This window comes from Musa acuminata, unplaced genomic scaffold (genome assembly GCF_036884655.1).
Source record: "Musa acuminata AAA Group cultivar baxijiao unplaced genomic scaffold, Cavendish_Baxijiao_AAA HiC_scaffold_1073, whole genome shotgun sequence".
Taxonomy (NCBI): Eukaryota; Viridiplantae; Streptophyta; class Magnoliopsida; order Zingiberales; family Musaceae; genus Musa; species Musa acuminata.
The window spans coordinates 118,816-135,291 of NW_027021287.1; the positions used below are offsets into that span (position 1 = coordinate 118,816).

The 16,476-nt window shown below is 41.5% G+C and overlaps 3 protein-coding genes across 8 annotated transcripts; 1 reads left to right on the forward strand and 2 right to left on the reverse strand.

Moving 5' to 3' along the window:
• Positions 1 to 327: 327 nt before the first annotated feature.
• Positions 328 to 2,858, forward strand: LOC135666126 (transcription factor GTE7-like). Its single transcript, XM_065177669.1, has 3 exons — positions 328 to 2,194; positions 2,278 to 2,467; positions 2,555 to 2,858. The coding sequence occupies exons 1-3, from the start codon at positions 782 to 784 to the stop codon at positions 2,647 to 2,649; spliced, it is 1,698 nt and encodes a 565-aa protein (XP_065033741.1). The 5' UTR covers positions 328 to 781; the 3' UTR covers positions 2,650 to 2,858.
• Positions 2,859 to 3,009: 151 nt separating this feature from the next.
• On the reverse strand, positions 3,010 to 10,954 carry LOC135666127 (pumilio homolog 4-like). Of its 5 annotated transcripts, none has more exons than XR_010509702.1 (6): positions 10,687 to 10,953; positions 10,437 to 10,521; positions 9,046 to 9,107; positions 4,424 to 4,582; positions 3,386 to 3,517; positions 3,010 to 3,306 (listed from the first exon to the last, which is right to left on the reverse strand). XR_010509702.1 is itself a non-coding variant. In XM_065177674.1 (6 exons), the coding sequence occupies exons 2-5, from the start codon at positions 10,446 to 10,448 to the stop codon at positions 3,429 to 3,431; spliced, it is 246 nt and encodes an 81-aa protein (XP_065033746.1). In that variant the 5' UTR covers positions 10,449 to 10,521; positions 10,687 to 10,954; the 3' UTR covers positions 3,010 to 3,306; positions 3,386 to 3,428. The 5 variants fall into 5 exon arrangements, 4 of the variants coding, with proteins under 4 accessions (XP_065033746.1, XP_065033744.1, XP_065033743.1 ...); XM_065177674.1 differs by having other exon boundaries at positions 4,424 to 4,553; positions 9,093 to 9,107; positions 10,687 to 10,954; XM_065177672.1 differs by having other exon boundaries at positions 4,424 to 4,556; positions 9,093 to 9,107.
• A 1,181-nt stretch (positions 10,955 to 12,135) lies between these two features.
• Positions 12,136 to 16,259, reverse strand: LOC135666129 (protein ROLLING AND ERECT LEAF 2-like). 2 transcript variants are annotated; one of them, XM_065177675.1, is made up of 4 exons: positions 15,149 to 16,259; positions 14,836 to 15,050; positions 14,527 to 14,750; positions 12,136 to 12,837 (listed from the first exon to the last, which is right to left on the reverse strand). In XM_065177675.1, exons 1-4 carry the CDS (start codon positions 16,257 to 16,259, stop codon positions 12,249 to 12,251), a joined length of 2,139 nt encoding a protein of 712 aa, XP_065033747.1. In that variant the 3' UTR covers positions 12,136 to 12,248. The 2 variants fall into 2 exon arrangements, with proteins under 2 accessions (XP_065033747.1, XP_065033748.1); XM_065177676.1 differs by having other exon boundaries at positions 12,574 to 12,889.
• Between the last annotated feature and the right edge of the window lie 217 nt (positions 16,260 to 16,476).

A 16,476-nucleotide genomic window follows, 5' to 3' on the forward strand; every position in this document is an offset into this window, starting at 1 on the left:
CGGGAGCCCGTGCCCCTTCGACCGCCTCGAAAGATATTTTTCGCGCCCTCACGTGCCAGCTGTCACTTTTCACGTTACCCCCTGCCCTTTGCTCTTCTTCTGTATCCCTCTCCCTTCCCCTCCTGTGGGTCCCGTCGTTTTGCCCCCTGGAAAAAGTAAAATCGGCAAAAAGACTGATAAATAACTTTTCCTTTCTTCGGGAATGGAATAAATGAAGGCGTTGTAAGCTGCAGAACCCTCAAACGCGCGGGTCATGCGGCCCAAACTCACGCCAAATCCCAACCAAATGAAACCTCCTCCAACTCCCTACTAAGCGGATAAAAATATAATAAAAGCGCCGCTCGCCGATGGTTGGCGCGTGCCCCCGCAGCCGCCATCTCTACCGTCCGTGACAGGCGAGCCGGTCACAGCGCTGGTCAGTCCGATGGGACCCGTCTCGGCCGCTCGATCGCCCTCTTGGGGAACCGACGGCCGATATGCTGCCCTGTTCGCCCCCGGGCAGATCTCCTCGCCTTTAAGAGGCGGTGCACCCCTGCCCCTTCCTCCTCGCCAAGCCGAAGGGTCGTCTGTTGCCCTCACCGCGACCTTCGCCCCATCTCCCTTTTTCCTCCCTCCTCTCCCTGCCCCCTCCGCGGCTGCCTCCGGCCGGCCTCCCTCCGCCCCTTGGCCGCCTCCCCACCCCTCCCAGTCTCCACCTCCGATGGTCCACATCGGCCGGGAAGCACCGGAACGGAGAGAGCTCGCTGGATCGCGGCCGATCTGAGGCCGTTACCCGCCGTTGATGGCGTCGGCGCTCCTCGCCAGTAGTAATGAGCCGTGCTGGGGAGAACCAAAGGTTTATATGAGGAAGAACCCCATTTCTAACCCTAACCCTAGGCCCTGCCCTAACCTGTGCACCGTCGACTATGCCGGCGATCGCACCGCGCGATTCCGAACCATGGAGCAGGAGGAGGCGCCGCCGGCAGCCACCGCCGTTGTGTCTGACGATTCCTCTTCCTTCAACCGGAGACCCGCTGACCTCAACCACCGGAGGGATCCTGCTGCTGGTGGCAGCGGGAGCTACGTGACCTTCAACATCTCGGCCTACTCCAAGACGGAGCTGAGAGAGCTGAAGCGGCGGCTTGTCTCGGAGCTTGACCAGGTGCGGAGTCTCATGATCCGGATCCAGTCGAGGGAGATCCAGTCCTCCACTCGATCCGCCGGATTTGGTGCGTCGGGGATCTACCCCGGTGGTGGCCGAGAGGTCACGTCCTCCGCCGGCCTACCACCCCTTGATCCCTGGGCTTCGAGGCCCTCTGGTACCTTCTCCGCCAAGACAAACAAAGAGTCGGAGTCCGATAAGCTCCTCGCGGCCATGATGAAGAAGTGCGGCCAGATTCTTTCCAAATTGATGAAGCACAAGAAGAGCATTTGGTTTAACACCCCCGTGGACGTCATCGGCATGGGTCTCCACGACTACTTCCAGATCATCAAGACGCCGATGGACCTGGGCACGGTGAAGAAGAATCTCCACAACGGCCTCTACCCGTCGCCGGCAGAATTTGCTTCAGACGTACGATTGACCTTCAACAACGCCTTGCTCTACAACCCTAAGGGCCACGAGGTGCACAAGCTTGCTGAACAGTTCCTCCGTCATTTCGAAGGGCTGTTCGGGCCAGCCTTCCATAAGTATGAGAAGCAGGAGGAGCAGTGCAGGGTTTCTACGGAGGCGGCACCGAGTCCTGGTCCGCTGCTGCCAATCCCAGCTTCACCTCCAGTTCAAAGCCCGGTTCCGTTTTCGGTGGCACCCCAGGAGCAGCCAAGGCAGCAGTATCCACATGTTGCGAGGACGACATTGGTGAAGCAACCGAAGCCCAAGGCTAAAGATCCGAACAAGCGGCCGATGAGCATGGAGGAGAAGCAGAAGCTTAGCGAGGGGCTGCAGAACCTTCCGCCGGAGAAGATGTCTCACGTCTTGCACATCGTTCGGAAGGGGAACGTGAGCACAACGCAGAACGGGGACGAGATCGAGCTGGACATCGACACCATGGACACGGAGACGCTTTGGGCGCTCGATCGGTTCCTGTGCAACTGCAAGAAGATGATGAGCAAGATGAAGAGGCAGGAGGCGATCGCCAACGGGCTGCTGCTACATGCTGGCCATTCCGCCGCAGTTGCCGACGCCCAACTTCCAGCTGAAGGCGGTGGCGAGATGGTAATGGCTAGGATCCTCTCTCTCTTGGTCTCTGCTCGATGGATGAAGCCTCGGAGTACTAACCTGGTCATGCTATTGGGCAGTCTCCGGTGCTGGTCGATGCGTCAGAAGTAGTTGCAGCGAAAAAGAGCAAGAAAGGAGACACCGCCGAGGAGGATGTCGACATTGGTGACGAATTACCGATCACGAACTACCCACCGGTGGAAATCCAGAAGGACACCGGTTACGCCACCTCCTCCAGTAGCTCCGACAGCGATTCCTCTTCGTCGAGTGGTATGCCGCAGCCCCGCTTCTCCTTGGTTTGCTGCAGCTGCTGCTGCTGCTGATTTCCTTGTGAGTAATCACATCTGTTCGGTGTAGGTTCCGATTCAGGGAGCTCATCAGAGGGCGATTCGGATGAGGAGGAAAATGAGGCGCGCTCACCTGCCGCCGGAGTAAGATCTCAGAGAGACTAACGACATGTCTGCATAAGCTTTTTATTTGTTGTTCTTCCTTAATTCCTCTTCAGGTGTGACCTTGGTAGGAGTTGATGATATTAGATTAGATTGGTAGCACAGGTGTAGCATATGTAAAAAGAGAAACAGGAAGTGTTTTAAAAGTGTAGGTGATGCCTTGAATTGAAGGGTGAGGGGTGGGGACTCCCTCAGCCAAGTTGTCTTCTTAACCTTTTGTCTTGTAAATTTTGGCTGCATTGGGTCGGAGAGTCTTCGGAGAAGTCAACATGTTGCAATTCTTTGGACCATTAAATTCCTAAGGAATTAGATGATGCAGCAGCAGCAGCAACACTGGTTGGGCTTCTCCTAAGCATCTGGCCATATCTCAATCGTCAGAATAATCATCATTCATAGTATCATTCTCAGTTGTTACACGCGTTGGTCTTTGTCGACTGCAGCTCCAATTCAATAACCTCTGTACCATCGGACACTAAGCTGGATTTATATATTAATACCCAGCGTTACACCACTGTTTCGTGTAAATCAAGGGGATGTATACCACAGGCATCATCATCATCATGCTGTATCATTTGTATCACGTTACTCTGACATAAATCTGGTTGGTTCGTTGGTTTAATTAAAGTCGAAATCTATGATTCGTGTGATGCCCCAAAGGATCTGCATAAAAAGTATAAAACTCCAGTAACTTTTGAGTGATCAAGTCTAAACCCATAGCAATTTGATGAAACAAACTTACACGATGAGTTTCGAAGACAGATCCAATAATGATCATCAAGCACTCAATCGCAGGGGCTAACGCATCTTGGCTGCTTCATGTTGCAATCATTCACAGGAGATACTGTGTTCATCCAGAACACAACTATGTCATCTGGTTAACATCATCGCCAATAACCAAGTCGGAAATGTTCTAACTATTTTGGATACCAATTTAGTGAAAAAAACAGAAGCATTTAATGGCAGCTAAATCTTCAGTATTAAAACTACTAGGTTGGCCTGAGCAATATTATTAGCTACACAAACATAAATTAAAGAGTGAGAAGGGGTTGAGGCCCCTCGGGGCTGGGTGTGCCAGGATTATAACAGGTGGTCAGTGCCATACAGGTAAAAGAAATCTAAAATTTTATATAAAAGACAGTTCACTATTTCCTAGTTTTACCGAAAGAGATTCAGATCAAACCTCTGAATCATTTTGAAATTATTTGGGGCAAAGGAAAATGAAATCATTTTGAGCACAAGGATAAAGTAAGGAAAATTTCAATGGCGATTAGTAAAGCAGATCAACACAAGTATTTAGGAATTATAACTCTCTTTTTATCATCATCATTGTATTGTCCTCGGTGCTGTCATTATGTTAATATGAGGTATATACTTGTCAATCGATGGATCAAGTCATTTGTTTATATCATAGGATATAAGTAATCGAACAGAATGCAAGTCCCACTCCAAACTGATGTTACTGAAGGAAGCCAGGCTTATGCTAATTCTTATAGAATGCAGAGTATGAATGATAAATTTGAGAAAAATGCATAATGAAGCTGATAACATGCAGTGATACATCATAATTTTAAGAAAACTGTAAAAAAACACCAGCTAGCGTTGGCATTGGCTTGAACCAAAACAAGGGCACCGTACTGAGCAGTTTTAATCATCTTCAAATTGCTTGCGACATATATGACAATTATAAAACTCTTTTAAGTTCAAATTTGCATGTAGTATATATCTTTTATTAAAGGAACTTTCTCAAAATTAACGACTAGAGCTTGAAGCCACATACCTTCACCACATGACCGCTCTGCCCAAGCAACCATATGTTTCTTGTAGGCAACTTTCTCCAAAGCCTGCAGATCAACTTTTATGTGATCGAGCAAGATTGCACAATGTTCATCAGTGCATGTTTCAAGAATCTTCTGAACCACAGAGATGGAAATGAATCCTTCATCATTACCCAGAAAGAACACATGTCAATGATAATAAACATCAACACCATGACAAAGACAAACATCAGTGAACAAACAAATTCCCAATGTGCTCTATTCTCAAGCTGCATTCAATTATGTAAAGCATCATTTCCACAAGAACCAAGAAATTCTAGGAGTGAGAATTGTTCAACTAATTTAATTACTGGAAATGAATTACAAACTCAATCAGTATTACTAGGGTTCGTTAACGGTTTTCGCTCAGTAATAAAAAAACCGAGTAAAGACCAGGATAGCAACATATAACTGAGCATTTTCTATGGTTTACTATAAGCATTTTCTACCTGACATATGGAGAACATATAACTGAATCTTTTTTCATAGACACTATTGACTGTAGTGTTCATGGATTGTTAAAACCAAGTAAAGACCAGGATAGCAACATATCAGCTAGCAGTTCCATCATGTGTCGGCCAAAAGAAGACAAAGCCATCTGGTACAAGGCACACCAAGGATTGCACTAAATAGTACATATTTACCTATATAATGAACACAGTGCAGATATATGACATCATATACATTCACATTGGATTAGCTAATGTTTTCTGAAGTAAGAAGAACAAAGGTGCAGGTGTCGTTACAAGCACGGAAGCCACATTTTTTTGAACCTTCAATAAGAAAATGCTTGGGTTCAAAGCAAGATATTTTTTTTTAAGAAACAATGGAATTACCTACAGCACCATGGAAACAAGCTTCCTGCTACTAGGGACGAGCATTACTATGTTATACTGCTACTCCATTTAGAACTCTAACATGCATCAAGTAGAATGAAAAAGAATAGGCCAAACTAGGAGATTTTCAAGTTTTGGCACAGTACTAGTTCTTTATCCGCAATTCTGAAGAATTTATAAACAGAAACAGCTCTCGACCTTCAGGAAAAAATTCATATTCAATCCCTAAAAAATGTCCAGATATGGAGAATAAATCATTATCCTACTGCCATCTTGTTTAATATTTCAGATATGAGCAAGCAACAGATTAGTAAACGCCAAGACCATATATTAGTCAAAACTTACAACAAATAAATATCTACTTGAACTTTTGAATCTTTTATATGAGCAATACTTGCTTTCAAAAGACACGAACATTATATCTTTCTTAATACTTCTACAAAAGGATCATAACATAAGTTTATTTCCATTTCAACTCATAAACTTGTTAATATAGAATGCTTAGGATAATTTTTCAAAGCAACTCATATTTGAATGTCTTTTCATAAATAAAAGCATAAGTACCATTAAGGTGACATATCAGAGTACAAGTCATATTTGCACCTTTATATGAATACTACCATTAACTATCCATAAATATATATAATTATAGCTATAAGGATGCATATTCAGATTAGAAAAACATCAATATAACCAAAGGTCCATGTAAGAACAGAAAGCCATAATCACAAGCCCCAAAATCAAATAGCATAATCAAATATCACACTAAACTTGTAAGATCAAAATTAATCTCTAATCCTATACACTTTTCTGATTAGCAGGAAAACTTGATAATCCAAAAACATGTGAATTTCTTGGTGCCAAAACGAACCTTCAGTAAACCTTTTTTTTTTCCTTCTCTATTTCTTTCCTCTCTTATTTCTTTTTCATTTCTTCTTTCTTCTGCAGCCTCTTGCAACTATTTCCTTGATGAAGTGATCCCTTTCTTTTGTATTACCATACTGCAGTCACTTCTCAGTAACATTTGAAGCAAATTCGTGCTGGCTCATCTGTAAAGATTGCCTAAATAATTTGCTAATGATTTGGCTTCTTTTTGTAGGTTTCCCTTCTTTAAATTATGCTGAAGGCAATGTTATTATGCTAATGTGACTGTAGGTAGAAAACAACACCAACTTGGAAAAATTTGCAAAGTAGTATACATTAATCAAATTATAGATACGAGTCACAACAAAAATAAGTTATCTTTGTATATACTACATAGTACTCTACTTCCTCGAGAGAAAGCTACACAAACCCAAGATAAAACTATATATTAGCATTCAAATCAAAAGTATGTTTTTGATATCACTTTAGTTGGATGTGCAGTTATTATGCATAAAAATGAGGAAATAAGAAAACCTGGAAAAAAATGTCGAAACGAGATCGTCAACCAAACAGGTGAATTTGAGGAGTGAGCCCATTTCACCACAAAAAGGTTCCAAGATAAAAAGATATCCTCTCCCACTATTGGATATGCAAAACAATGCATAACATATAAATCTTAATATCAGGTGGTACCATCCCAGAAGCATGAGGATAGTGAGTGTTCCTGTACCACTTTACAAAGACTTAGTTGAACCCCAAACTCTAAGTCGTGTAGCACCCAAATAATACCGACTTGCAAGAATTAGCCCTAATTGCAATCTCTTGCTAGGTTGCATCGCATGGAACTTCAAGCAAATTGCGATTGATGACGCACAGAGGTTCTTGGTAATACTCGTCAAGAGGCATGGAAGCTCGCAAAAAGCTAAACCGGTCTCCAGTTCATGGACAACCTAAGACTAGCTCTTTAAGAGATTGGAACTTAAAAGACATCGAGATAATAAAATATAAATAACTAAGAATTTTTTTGCACTGAAATATAATCTGATTGTTTCTACACTGAATTTTTTTGCACTGAATTTTTTTGTCCATAGGCCAGAAGCTGATTGTTTCTACACGATAAATTTAGAACATAAAGATATCTTGAAGATTCATGATAGTAAGAATGTTTCTGTCTATCAGAATGAAATCCAGCTGATATCTGCCACCTCCTCTTCTCCCTACTTTTGTCACCGCCACCACTCCTACCAGAACACGTCACCTCCTACTAGTACCAATACACAACCCCTTCACCCTCCTGCCAGTGTGCATCATCCTCCTAATGAGTGTTGGGTTACCACTCTGTTTTGGTCTGACCATCAGTTGCTATCGATACCAGACCAAAATTTCATGCATATAACTTTTGTAACCAACTGAATTCAAGTTATAAAAACGTAAACAATCAACTTCCTAGTGAAAAAGAAAAATAATAATCTACTCGAACAAAGTCAAACAGTGAACCAGCTGATTAATAAGATATATGTAGGTTAAGAACAAATAAAGTATTATTAGAATCTGCTTCAACTAAAAATCCACTGAACTGATGTTAAAACAAAACATAACTTCTGCAAATATATGTAGGATGAAGTACTAGGCAACTGCTAATAGATAAAAGGTAAAAGCTACTAAAAGCAATAAAAGGTCCTTCCTTAGGCATATGACTAGTTACAGTGTCAAATTTCTTCAGAACAAAGACAACTATCAGACATAATAAGTACATTAACTGGCATTTTAAATCTTTCCGACAAATACAGTAGCAAGCAACCAACATCTTTTATAACTTGAAGCATTTTGACTGAATCAATCAAGTTTTATAACTTCTTTTTGCCCAGACAGGTCTGTAGCAACTGGTATTTGCTGGTTGTGAACCGATACATGGCCTGACCCATTTCGAGCTGACTGGTCCATACAAAAAAAATTTCATGAGGCCCGCGACACAAACTCTAACTGCAAGATGCACAAAGCCCATTGCCTTCCACCGCTGCCCACCACACACTGCCAATGGGTATGTTTCCTCTTCTCCTCCACCTCCTCCTCCTCCTCTTCTTCCTTCCTTTTCATCCTCATCTTCCCCATTGCTTCCTATTCTACCTTCCTCTTCCTCTTTCTTCCTCCTCTTCTGCCTTTCTCCTCTTCCTTTTTCTTCCCCCTTCCTCCTCTCCTTCTTCTTCCTCTTTGGTACATACCGGTGTACCATATGTCAGTACACTGGTACTAGTCGACATGTATTAGTCCAGTTAAATACTGGTATAGTATCCCAATACAAAATTGCAATCTTTGATTATAGCATCACCAAAAATTGAACTATTATAATTGTAAACCATCAGTGGCCAAAGACTTTATCCAAGCAAACAACCAAAAAAAAAGTTGATTCAAACACTTCTAATTGAAATGTGAAGTCCCATTCAAAGGATCGCAATTACTTCCTGTTTAACAAAACAAACTTCCCTAAAGTCCCGATCTTGCTTTCAAGAAAGTGTGCTTTCTTTACTCATCATACTGACCATTAGCACTTTAACAAACGTTTTATGAAGCTCCTTGTATATCAATTTGTAGGAGGAAATGAAGTGGCAAAATAAAGGTAATTTCGCCAGCTTCGATCTGTATGCCGTAAGGGTAAAGTTTTGTCATGACTAAGACAAGAATGAAATAATAATAGTGTGAACAATCTTCTTATCAATACGACAAACTGAAGTAAATCCTTTTTTCTCATTCTTTAGCTGGAAAATGTGGAACATATAAAATGTCCACGGATTCCAAGCGTTAGAAGATCAATTATATGATCCATAAAAAATAAATCAGCAATTAGCATCTACGGCACAACATGATAAAGAAGCAACCACACTTACTAACAAAGCAAGGATGACAAAAGCAGCTTGTCCAAGAAAAAATGTACCTGCACTAGTAGGGCCTGCAGACAAAGAAAATAAGTTCCAACTCTCAGAATCCACTTAAGCTGTTGTGAATATAATGCTAAGCTGGTCTCAGCATCAAATTATGTGATGGCAAAAAAAAAAAAAAAAAAAAATTTTGATAGGGAAAAGGGTTCTTTTAAGTACATTCCTACTGACAAAAAACACTAATTTCAGATAGGGTCTCACATGATAGATCTGCTCTCCAATATACCAGTAACATAGAAGTCTTAATCTAATGAGTTTAAAATTACAGCTTGCACTAAAAACACACACAACAAACAAAACAATTCTGAGAAGAGAAGAGGTATACACCAGTTGCAACTTATGTTACTTATCAAGGAATCAAACAAACCAAAGTACAATTGCATGAATAGTGAAATTTGCGCATCTAAAAAAGATGGAAGTGAATAGGAAGACATTTGGTACAACCAGTTCAACATAAACTACAAAGCTTGAAAGAATGATCAGAAAGATTTGGAAAGCTTAATTACAATTATGAGGTTCCAGGAAGCCTTTAGGCATAGTATAATGGTTCACATAAGGCTTGGTTGCTTCATCATAGCAAGAACAAGTGGTTTTGAAGCATTATAAGTCCATTTATATCACTTTTATAGATAGTGTAGTGCACTTTTTAGCAGTTCTGCAAGATAGTGGACCTTTCCCGCTTTCTCTAAAGCGTTATGGTCATGCCATGTCGTTACTTAACTACTTGAGCATTTTTCTAGTGGAGAATCTTCATCATAAACGGGGAAGGTCAAGGGAATATATGTCATCCGAAATAACACTATCAGAACACACCCACAATTCGTATTGCACTGGCTCTGCAAGCCACGTGCTAATACTCACTTTCGTGGATACTCAATATGGAAAAGCAATCCTTCAAAAGTTGGGAGTCCAACTTCATAATATTGTCTTCATTCAGACATTCAATAACTCAATCCCCATGCTCAACATACGGTATGTGATCTACAAAGCAAGAAATATGAGAAATGACATTTTATGTTGAGAATAGTCTACCGCAAATACAACAACAATCACAACAAAAACCTCTAATGACCCAAGTGTCTGTGGATCTTTTCCCACCATTTAGCTCCCGGATATGACGACCTAGGCCTGTACAGAATGTGATTAAGATCCATGTGTATGAGATCTGCATAACTTTATATGGCTGTGCCTAATTCGAACCTCTCCTTTTTTAATCCAGGTTTCGGACCGGCATTGACGGTGTATTTCTTGAGAACAGTCCACAGCAATTAACGAGAAGTATTTGGCCAACAAAATTTGTATAACTTGATCTGGATAAAAGGAAGAATCGATGTGCTCACCATCAAGTTCATAAACTATCGGCATACTTCAAGAGTGTGCGCCATCGCCAGTACTAAGGGCTAATGCGATGTCGCAGAAAGGTGGCTGGATGAAGCAACAGGAAGCATCCGCAAACGATGGAGAGAAGCCAACCCGCGACGCCAATCGCAAGCCAAAACAAACAGGGAACCACATCGACCAGAAGAGAAACTAAACATCAAAGCAGGGACCATCGAAAGGGCGCAAGAGAAAAAGAGGAGAAGGACGTGCCGGAATCGGGATTGGCGCCGTAGAACTGGAGCGTGAAGCTGAAGCCGCCGTTCCAGGAGACCACGGGCGACCACCGGCTTCTTCGCGTCGCCGACCCTCTCAATCTCCAATCTCGAGGGAGGAGGAGGAGGAGGAGGAGGGAGATGTGGCGATGGTTGGGGTTTCGTCTCCTTGAGAGGGTTTGCTCCGACTCAGACAACCTAATCACTCTTACTATTTCCCCGTTCCGATCGGCTCCGTTTGGGCGGTGTCGTGTTATTTTATTTCTGTTTTTTGTTATGTCTGGAAACCAAAGAAAAAAATATTGATTTTTTTATTTGTTCGGCTCCAGTATCGAGTTGTAAAGCTCCACAGTCTCTTTGGGAACTTGATGTAAGATTAGGATCATCACGCCGCATGATCTTTCGGATTGGAAACGAAGAAGAGGAAACAGCAATGGAGGATAAGACTTCAAACCCTCAAAATTTTCATATCCAACACTTTTCGCATCTATCTATCTGTATACATATAAATGTAAACATCAAGTAAGAACTTGTTCTTTCTCATGAAAGATAGCTGCTACTATATAGTCTCAAACCGCACCATTAGAACAAGAGCTAAAAGTGTATAAATCATTTATCTAATTAAATATCTAAAATAATCTTTTGGGCTAAATTGAAGTCGGGCAAATTGATCATTAAAAGATTAAATCGGTTGTCTAAACAAGACTTGGACGATGATACCACTAGGCCTAAGAATAAGAAGTAGTACCACCTAAGTTAGTCGATAAATAATATTTATGCTTTATCAACTTTTTTTAATGGTGGTACACGATAGCAGTATCACCAAATATTCAAAAATTATGATGATAGTATTATTAGAGTTTAGCTCGTGTCAAAAGTTATAATGATAGTAACCGTCTAATGTCGTCAATGATAGTATCACCTATATATTGAAATTTTATGGATTTAAATTTTTAATTCCATTCTTGAAGTTTTTTGAAACTTATAAATATATTCCTACTCAATTGATAAAACATGTATTTCTGAGCTAACAAAATATTATAATATGAGCATAATTTAAGTCTCATTCTTGTAAAAGGATGATATGAATATTATCTCATAAACCTATAAAAAAATAAGAATGTTATAATAAGGATAAAAAAAAATTGATAGTGAAAATAAATGACCCCAAGAAATTGAGAAGGGATATAGGACTTAAATTAATTTTTTCTTTTACTTATCCCTTTACTTGTAACTCAGTTTTATTATCTTTACTTACAATTTTAACTTGATTAATTAAAATTTTAAAATATATTAATTTATTGATCGAAATTTTAAAATTGATTAAAATGTTATTACACTAATTTAAGCCCCTCTTAATGTTATTAAGATCCCAACACATATCTTAAAATAGTTAATTTTTTTTATTTGTTTGTTTGTGTTTTTAGAGAGTAAAATTTATATTCAATGATCAAAGAGTATTTGAATGATTTTGTATACATTCTATTTCCGTCATGAGTTATCGAACACGTGGAGGCGACCCCAATTGATGATGGGGCGAGTCAAACAACGATTCGTAAGTCAACCGGAGGGCAGCGTCCTCACCAGCTCCTCGTACCCTTCCGCGGAGTTCGCGGCTAAGTCGGCCAACGCTCCCACAGACACCGCCAGCCCCGCGCACACCACCTTCGGCCCCAGCACCGCCGCCCGCCTAGGATCCTCAACCTCCTCCTCCTCCCGCTTATGCCCGGCCACCATCGACGCCACCCCCGCCACGAACATCTCCAGCCCCTCGATCGCCGCCGCCTCGCTCACCGAATCCATTAGCCGCGACCACCGCACGCAGGCGGTGTAGACCGGTGGAGCCGGTCCGCCGCCGGAGCGACTGGGGGTCGGGGCCGTGGCGTCAAGGGTCGGCGGGGCGCACCGGCGGATCCAACCGGCGAGGGCGCGGGCGTAGCACCGCTGGGCCTGGACCCAGGCCGCGAGGCGAGAGGTCCAGTTCCGGAGCTCCACCTCGAGCGCAGCGGCGACGCGAGAGGCCCTCGGCAGCGGTACGCCGACGGGTACGGCGGCGGTGGAGGGCGAGAACAGCAGGAGCTTGGCCTCGTCTACCGTGCGCTTTTGACACCGATGGCACTCTGCCATGGTCCTCCACATCCTTGCTAACCTGCGGGAGGAAGGGTGACTGAGGAGCTCGTACTGCTTGTTCTGCAGTAAGACTAATCTTAAAATGATTACTGATCTTAAAATGATTACTGCTTCAATTTCTTCATGTTTTACAGATGCAGATTAACTCTTTCAAATAGAGAAATCATCAATTATAGAGGAGGAAAGAGTTAAAATGATGTTTGGAATAGATAACATAATCCTCAAAAAATTGAAGTGAATACAGAAGAATTCACAGACATTAATCCCCCCAATTTTGCTAAATCCATTTGCAACCTAAAAGATTATTAACATCCCTTGGTATGATGGCAAAGACAACCCTTCCTTTATAACTCTTAATGTAGAAAATTAAACTTGTGATAGTCACTCTTGCCTCTGTCACAGATTTTTTCGATCAAGTGCTATCTACTAACACCTATCAGGAAGTATTATTCACACAAGGCTTTCACATTGAGAATATGTTTCTGAAATATATCCACTGCACAGATGAGTATTTTTCCTTTTTATTTCATCATTCTACACTCTGGTCACTTGATGTGATTGGTATGTCTAACTCCCCTGCATCACCATCCCTGGTGCTCAATCTCTCTCTAAAGTCAACCCATATATGCAAGTCTACTAGTTTGTCCTTGAAATCTTGGATGTTACATAGTATTTCTAGCATTGAGCATAAGCTTCTCTAATGTGTGGCTTCAGGATAATAAAACAAGCAATTGTAGAATAGGAAAAGGTCGCATACAATAGGGAAAGGCCATCCTAAAGCAGAGAAGTGCCTCAACAAGCAAGTATCCTGAAGTAGACCAAATCGTACTAGCTCAACTCCATCTCCCTTCTTAAAAAAGATATCTTAGCATGTAAGATCATCTAAGAGTAGTAATAAGGTTTTTTGTTTAGCTTTCTCATGTTCATCATTACAAATGGTAACAACATTTTATTTTCTTTTTTCTTTTTTGGTATTTTGGTTCTAATTAAGTTAATTAGGCTTCATAATCTGCTTGTAGTAAAACCAAAATCAAGAAAAATAAAACACTCAACGTGCAAGTATTCTACATGAGACCAAATCACATAACAAGTGATGAACTACTCTGAAGCTAATGAACTCTAAAATAGCTCAACTCCATCTCCTACATGGTAAAAACCTCTTAGCAGATAGATTGTGAGTTTAGCTTTCTCATGATCATCATTACAAACGATAAAAGACGTGTATTTTCTTTTTCTTTTTGGAATTTTGATTGTAATTAAACTAAAGTGGAGTCTAAGTGTACCTCATATATTATGATTATTTTGCTCTAAATCATTAACATTTGAAGAGTAGATGAAAAAGTTGAAGATTAAGTATGCAGTTTTGTGACAGCTTGAACAAACTATAAATTGCTGTTCTTCTGAATGAAAGAGCACTCTAGAAAATAAATCTTCTGGGGCTGGTCTTTCGGTGATTATGTATCTACATTTGTTCTCTAGTTATTAGTATATGTTCTCAGTGCATTCAAATTCATTAGCACAAGCATTTTCATTCATATAGATACTAATCTAAGACATTGCCTTTACATGAGAGTGTGACTATCTAGAAATTTGAGCAAACACGATGTTCTCATTCACAATGAAATAAGCTGTGTGCCTTTTGTATTTAACAGTCAAACTATTACTTGAACGAGAAGGCTTAACAAGTAGCAAATATACTGTAACTTACCCTTGGATCAACTCCATAACCTGCGGGTGCAATTCCTGGTCCCGTAATGCCTCAATTCTTTTTGATATGTACTCGACAGAACTTATGGAAACCCTGAGCCGAGTTTGGAGATCTCTTATAGCTACTCTAGTCTTATCGACAACAAAAGGCTCTTCCCCATTGATATCATGAAACCTCAGCTGCATGCATTTCTTTTCATAATCTATTCGTGCACGTTCCCCACACTGCCCAACAAACATATGGATGTGAGAAAGTAAACAAATTTGATTTTGTATTAGAAATTTGGTGTCTGCCTAATAATTGAAGTACCTTTATTTCCTCATATAGCTTCTTCTCCCATGCATATAATCTCTCTAATGTTGACTTGTGGCTTCGAGATACCGTACAAGATTCCTCTATGTCATTGTTGCTGCTTTCATAGGCATCATTAGTACGACCAGATGAAACTTGAAGAAACCTAGATGATGATGAGCGTGATGATGATGCTGAACGAAGCAAAGCAGCTGGATTCAACATCCTAAAAGCTGTTTACCACAAAGCAAAAAATTTATCAGGGTCAACATATTGCATACTTGAGAAGTTGCAGAATGGAATCTAGAGAGAGCAGACATGATGTTCTTACATTCTAGCGGGGAAGAAGAGGGCTGAACCCTGCTGGCTTCCAGAATTAAAGAGAGCTCATTAGCAAAATCACAAAGTATGACAAATTGGGCCTCAACATTCTCCATGACCTCTCCCATGCTCGTCGGTCTTCTGTTTACATATGCAGTGAAACCAGGAGTTTCATGTGTTCCATAATTTCCATTTCCATTCCCAACAATTTCCGGACCATTGTTAACCTCATGTTCTACTGCATTTCGAGTTTCTGATACTTCAGTACTCTGCCCACCTTGTGATCGGTACTCCTTTATTTCATTCACTTTGTCATTCTTCCTACTGACATCAGCTGTTTGTTCACTAGCAATTAGCTTTGCAGTTGGCTTTGGATGAATCCTGGAACCTTCTTCCTTCATCTGTACATTCTGAATTCCCTCATCATCATCATCATCATCTTCTTCTTCTTCCAGGTCAGGTATCCCTTCTTCCTGTCTGACCTTCCTTAGCCTATCGGCATCTTCATCGAGCAGAACATCTTCAGAACTGTTTCCATAGGCATACAAATCGGTGTTCAAAGATGAGAAAGGGTTCCAGAAGATGTCCGATTGTGAAGCCTGGGGCGATGCTGGTGGATATTTTGGTCTTGCATATGAAGAGGAGAAGAATGATGAGTCCGTGGTTGGAGCCTCTGCGGGAGTATAGCCTTCAACACCATAATGACCTGTAGGGTAATAGTATTCTGTTCTCACAGTTTCCGGTGTCTCAGGCCATTGCTCCACTGAAATCGATGGATTCCATCCTGCCTTCATGTAGTTTACTGCAAAAAAGGAGGTGCTTCTCTCGGACTGCTTTTGCTGTGGTGGGAAGGATTGCTTAGGAACCATGACGATCTCCGGGCTTAATCTTCTAGCAGGCTGTGATGGAATACTTCTGCAAGCAGTCAAGAAGAAATGATGCTCATCATCCGCAGCATAATCGCGGAGAGCCTGGGAGACTCTCATCAGCGATTCTATGTATGCAATGTGGCCATAGCCAAACTGGTTCCTATGCTCGATAGCTTGCTTGATGAAGTTTTTCCTGTCACGGCAGAGACGGACGGCGTCTTCATCTTCCAGCTTCGAAGTAGAACATCCCATCTCTTCTAATCTTCCTAAGAGTTCTTCAGACTTGAATCGAAGCCAGACTCAATGTAGAAAAGAAGCCATTGATGCTTCACTACAGCTATACAATATAGAACCACGGTCTGATACATCTGAACAACGTCAAAACTTTAAGCCAACCAGTGTAAGAAAAGCATATTTACAAACAGGAACATCTTCCATGAAAGCCATCAGCTTTGCAGACTTCAGAAGG